General features: G+C 39.1%; 1 protein-coding gene across 3 annotated transcripts in view; it reads right to left on the bottom strand.

Moving 5' to 3' along the window:
* Positions 1–4,186: 4,186 nt before the first annotated feature.
* The window catches only part of pex5lb (peroxisomal biogenesis factor 5-like b), a 38,743-nt gene continuing 36,929 nt past the window's right edge, over positions 4,187–6,000 (bottom strand). For all 3 annotated transcript variants that reach the window (XM_017496101.3, XM_017496103.3, XM_017496102.3), the window contains 3 exons: positions 5,765–5,930; positions 4,948–5,105; positions 4,187–4,546 (listed from right to left, as the gene is read on the bottom strand). In XM_017496101.3, the coding sequence (XP_017351590.1) occupies positions 4,357–4,546; positions 4,948–5,105; positions 5,765–5,930 (514 nt within the window). In that variant the 3' untranslated portion in view covers positions 4,187–4,356. The remainder of the gene's footprint in view (positions 4,547–4,947; positions 5,106–5,764; positions 5,931–6,000) is intronic.

Here is a 6,000-nt window from a genome sequence, read left to right as displayed (position 1 = left end):
CATATTTTCAAACCCACGTCCTTTTGGGTGGGAGCTCTACAACCATTCATATAAACAAATAATAATAATAATAATAAAGTCACTTCAGTAGCTACTGGGATTTATTTACCCCTCACCATGATCATACTCCAGATTAAGGAGAAAAAATAATCATGAAAACAAAATGGAAAGAATCTTAAAATGTATTACCTGATGCATATATTGTGTACAGCAAGGAAATCTTACTTTTAAGGATTAGAGCATGTTTCAAAGCGTCCCCCAACAGGACACAGGACACTTCATTAAGACTAGTTTTACATGCTGCACCCCATAAATCCAGGACATACTAAACTCCATGTGTATTAATCATATAGGAAAGTGGCTTATTAGTCTTACCCAAAACGATGCTTGTCTACGTGCTGGTCCCTAGTGGAGTGTGTCCTTCTCAGCGTTGTGTGTTTTTACACTATGGATCAGACTGCTGGCACCGTGGAGGACTAACGGGTCCACAGCGGGTTTAACTCCAGCCTAGGTGGAGGGGTGTGAGCTCCTGGAGAGCCTTAAAGAGACAAAACCCGCAGTAATAGGGCACAAGCGTGAAAAGTATGGTTTATCAAGGTATGGTTTATCGATCTTACCTGTCAGAGGTGAAAAATTACATAAACACTATAACTGTGTACGATTTATTGTACACGGTCAAATACGCACCTTTATTTACAAGCCGAACATACACTGAGCATCAAATTTAGTCACACCGTCTAAGGATTAATTTCCTATTAAGGTGCATATCAAGGTGACTGAACATGAATGATCTCATTGACTAAATTGAACAACTCACATTTACGGCGTTTAGCAGACGCTTTTATCCTGAGCGACTTACGTTTGTTTCATTTATACAACTGAGCAGTCGATGGTTAAGGGCCTTGCTTGGGGGTCCAGCAGTGTCAGCTTGGCAGTGCTGGGATTTAAACTCATGACCTTCCGATCAATCAATACTTCAACGTCTTAGCCACGGAGCTGCCGCATTTTGCGATTTCTCACTAACATGACAAGATGTATTTTTTTTTGTCTTATCAACCTTTAAAAAAAAAAAAAAAACAGACAGAGAGAGAGAGAGAGAGAAAAAGACAGACTCGGAGGTAACGACTGTTTATAGCTGCTATAACGTAAGTGAGAACAGGAACGAACATGTTCGGTGGACGTTCCACAACTTCAACTGTGACTACAAATGTACACGTCTACATTGAATTTTTTTTTAAAAGCCAACCGTTGACAAAGTGCAGTGGTGTAAGAGAGAGAGAGAAAAAAACCACATCAAGACGTAGCCGTAATTGGAAAATAAACAAGCGTGGCTTCACCACACCACCGCCGTTGATTATTTTTCTATAACGGCACATCCTGTCTGAGGCAATAACTTCTTGTTTGAAATTTGATTTAAAAGTCTTACATTTTTATATACGATTTCTAGAATGTTTTATAAAGAATTCATGTAGTAATAGAATTCCAGTGTGATCATAATAATAATAATGATAATAATAATAATAATAATAATAAAGAAAACACACACACACGAGCCATTATGAATCCTTCTAAAATAACATTTTAATATCAGTTATAAATACATAATCATATCTCACCTCTTTAAATGACATGACTTTATTTACAAAACAGTCCCAGAGGTTATATGAAGTATTCTAACATGCTGAATGTTCATTTTTACACACCCTGTAATATTTCAAATCTACCATAATCAATCATCTGATGTTTTCCAATAAATAGTTTATAGGTGTTACATTAGGAGCTGATGTCATTGATGATGTCATTAATGCAGTGGTGGGGATATGACACATAAGATTCGATTATTATGGTGGGAAAGCAGACTGAGCATTCAGACATTAGGTTGAAAACCGTAGGTTCGGGATTTGAATACATTCCAGGCGATTATACGTGCACGGTCACACCACGTGATATCGTTTCATTTGGGGAAAATGAGTCATTTAAATACAATTGACATATTTTAAACAATACAATCGATATTATAATCCGGTGTATCATTTTCGGATAATGCTTTCATACAAAGCCGTTATAAAGAGGTTCAATAATAATAATTTTTTCAAAAATACAAACAAATATGGCTTGCATAGTTGTAGCTTAAATGAAAGTCCGTTCATGCTCGTAACCCTTAGAGGAAAGTCACTCGAACTTCACGTGTGAATTTTACGTATGTAGACATTTTGGTTTATATGCGGATTTTCTACAGGGAAATAATTCAAAACGAGTTTTTTTAAAAAAAAAAAATTCACTATGCGATTTAATTACGATTCATTGAATTTCACACGTAGGACACGTTTTCATTTTTTTCCTTCTTTTTTTTTTTTTTCCTCTCTCGCATGATTCATCTCTCTTTAGGTATTGCATGTTTGTATTTTTTTCTTCCAAATCGATTCATAATATTTTTATTTTATTTTAATTTGGGACATGTTAAGGCATGTTTTTTTCTTGATTCCCTTATTTTAAAATTTTAATATGTTCACTTATTTTTAAAAATTTTAATATGCCACATGTGCTTTTATTTTGCTACGTGATTTTGCCCCAGAATAATTTATTTTCGAATTAATTTTTCATGTTTTTTTTTTTTTTTTTAATTATTTTTCAAGGTGATTTTCTCACACGGTTAATTTCACATCATAATTTTCGCGTGTATTTTTTCTACGTGTGATTTTCTTCCACAAGATATGGTATTTTCCAGATGTAATCACATGTGAATTACTCACGTGAAATTTTTAAAGACTTTTCCATAAGGGGAAGTGCGTTACCGTTCTCATGGCCCTCCTTGATCACTTTAGCTTAAAAAAAAAAAAATCATATCTTTTTAACTATTATAGGATCTTATTATACAGTATATGACCCTAAAATAGTCGGGCAAATGACCTTTGACCTTGTACAGTCCAACCACTGCAGGCGATGATGCTGGTTTTTGTCACCCGCATGTATCTGGGAGCGGGTTTAGTATCGGCTTGGCCATTTGTGCGATCGCGCTTTCATACATTTCCCCACTTTCAACATGATGCTGTAGGGATTTTTTTTTTCTTGCCGTGACCTTTCATGCGAGACGTTTGAAGTCGGCCCCCCGTGGAGCCCCCGAGCTCTGCTCAGTCAAAGGGGAGCGCTGGAACACAGATGGCTCGGGGCAACACATCCTGCTGGCACACCTGGGCACATGACATGCCTCAGAGGGACCGCTGTGTCCCGAGGAGAGACACACTTAATGTCACTCATCGCCCTGGTGTCATTGTGGGGACTTGGTGCAGCAACAGTGCCATCTAGAGGCAGAGAAACAAAACTGCGCTTCTACTAACCCTGCTTTCTTTACTATTTCTGTAGCTCATCCAAGATATGTCATTGGAGTGACATGGCTAATGTAGCTAACAAGTACTGGAAGCTTATAGCTACCAGTTTAGCATAACTTAAACAGAGTCATCTCGAAAAGTTTCAGACAATCGAGTGCAAAAATTTGCGTCCCCCTTAGTCTCCCTCTGTGCATTTTTCCTGTAAATAAGACTCTTTGTATGTAAACCTGTTAGATACATCCTGAATATTTAATCAGCCTTTACATAAGTATTCACCCCCTGATGAGACAAACTGTACCAATGAGCGATTTCTTCAATATTATGGGGGCTATTTTGTGTAGATTCATGACACACAATCCCAGTTCATTTCAGTTCCACTCCAAAATGTGTTCAAGGTAAAATTCAAGGGGGGTGAATACTTATGCAAGGTAATGTATATTTGCTGAAACCTGGCAACCCAGATTGATCATACAGTATTGGCTCTTCGGGAAACACAACCTGGTGTACTGAACATAGTTGAAGAAAGGTATGTCTAAAACACGGTGCTGGACAAAATATATATATCACGGTGTATGATTTGGATGGATCTGAGGTTATTAAAGGTCATGTGCTAACTGTAAATGTGTTTTCGCCGTGCTATAATTTGCTTCGTATTCAAGGATACAAAAAGCTTTTACATTTTACAATACAATAAGAAAGACTACATTCTGCATTAGTCAACTCTCAAATGTGCTTGTATTCATGCTCTCTCTCTCTCTCTCTCAAATTATATATATATACACACACACACACATTATATATATATATATATATATATATATATATATATATATATATATATATATATATAATCCACACTCTCCTCTGTGCAACCTGCAAATCAGTAGCAGACACACCAGCGGAAATATAAATAAATAAATCACACCAAAAGCACTTGGTGTGTGTCGCATGGCTTTCTTTTCTAAAAAGCCCAACGTTGTTGCTGCACTCATCACTTTGGAGGGTTTTTCTCTTTTTAGGTTCAGGGTCACATCTCCATATTGAAAGCCTGCATGAGGAGGTCGAGATCGCCCACGCTGGCGGCGTGGAAAAGCTCTGGGAGGTCCATGAGTGACAGAGCGATGCGCAGAGCCGCCCAGATGCTGCTGGACATCACCTGGTGGCTCCTGCTTTTCCTCTGCTGGTTCAGGGCCGTCAGGAAATTACTCACCGCTTCCCTGCGCGAAAGAAGAGCGGCGTGAGACGATGACATTAGATTTATCGTTAGATGACAAACACGGCCCTGGGAGCTCGTTTAGGTACAAATCCTAAGTAATACTGTCGACCAGATGGCGTCTTTTTCCTCACTTGTGAGATTTAAAGGAGCAGATTGTAAACTTTTACTGCCCTCTATTGGCTGTGAGGCGAATAGTTTTTACACACTGCAAAAAAAAACAAAAAACAACAGCAACCCATCAATCCTAAATACTACAGAATAATTAGAAAGCCTATTTTTTAGATATATTTACAGATTCCTGGGGTGGGGTTAATCTCTGGGCCAGATAAAATGTCAAGAGAATTGTATTAGCATGACCCGGAAATTACGCTACGGTACACGGTACTCTCTGGTCCGTGGTACCTGTGTGCTCCCAGGTTGATGCAGCTGATGCCGAGGTTGTATCTGGATCGGATGAAGCCGGGCTGCAGCTCCAGAGCTCGGGTGTAGGCCTCAACAGCCTCCTTGCTGCGGTCCCCGTTAGCCAGAGTCGCCCCCAGCCGGTTCCACAGCAGATAGTCCTGAGAGACACAGAGCTTCATGTTAAAGAGAATAAGTTCTATATACGCGGCAGAGCGGTGTCATAAATTCATGGTGTAATAACCATCTGAACCATACATTTACATTTACAGTGCATCCATGCAATGAAGCATGGTGGTGGTAGCATCACGTTAAAGCGTTACCCATGACCTCTTGGCTGCTTCTCTGACTAATTCCCTCCTTTACCAAAGTTTGCCGAATTTGGTATTTGATACTTTTTCAAGAAGATTGTCCTGGACTTGTTTACATACTGTATGTTAATAATTTCACAAACATATATATATATATATATATATATATATATATATATATATATATATATATATATATATAAATTTTGTTTTATTTTCTTCTGTCACACCTTTGCTTGTCTTATATTACTTTTTGCCACCGTTCCCTATAAAGCGTCCTTGGGCTTTAGATAGGAGCTACACAAATAACACTTACTGATAAGGGCTCAGAGTCATGTTCAGAATCATGTGTAAAGGGTTCAGGGTCAGTCTTGGGATTTCAACCCATAACCATTTGGTCTCAAAACACAGATGAACTCAACTGACGAACTATGACTGAGCTCCAACGGCTCTCGTTCACTACAGTGATGGTTTAGAGGTCACAGAAACACACGCTCCTGTTCGCTCACCTCGGGCCGTACAGACAGCGCTGCATTAAAGGCGTCCACAGCCTTATCAAACTCAGAGCTGAGGTTAAAGAGCACGCCGAGTCCCGTCTGCAGGTCAGGGTCCACACAGCCCGGGTTCTGCTGCACGGCTTCCTGATAAAGCTCCAACACCTCCACCAGCTGAGAGCTACACACACACACACACACACCATCATAAATTCTCATCAAGGAACAGAACTACAGTGTAGAATACTCAC

Source organism: Ictalurus punctatus, chromosome 20 (genome assembly GCF_001660625.3).
Source record: "Ictalurus punctatus breed USDA103 chromosome 20, Coco_2.0, whole genome shotgun sequence".
Taxonomy (NCBI): domain Eukaryota; kingdom Metazoa; phylum Chordata; class Actinopteri; order Siluriformes; family Ictaluridae; genus Ictalurus; species Ictalurus punctatus.
This window is presented reverse-complemented; position numbering and strand designations above follow the sequence as displayed.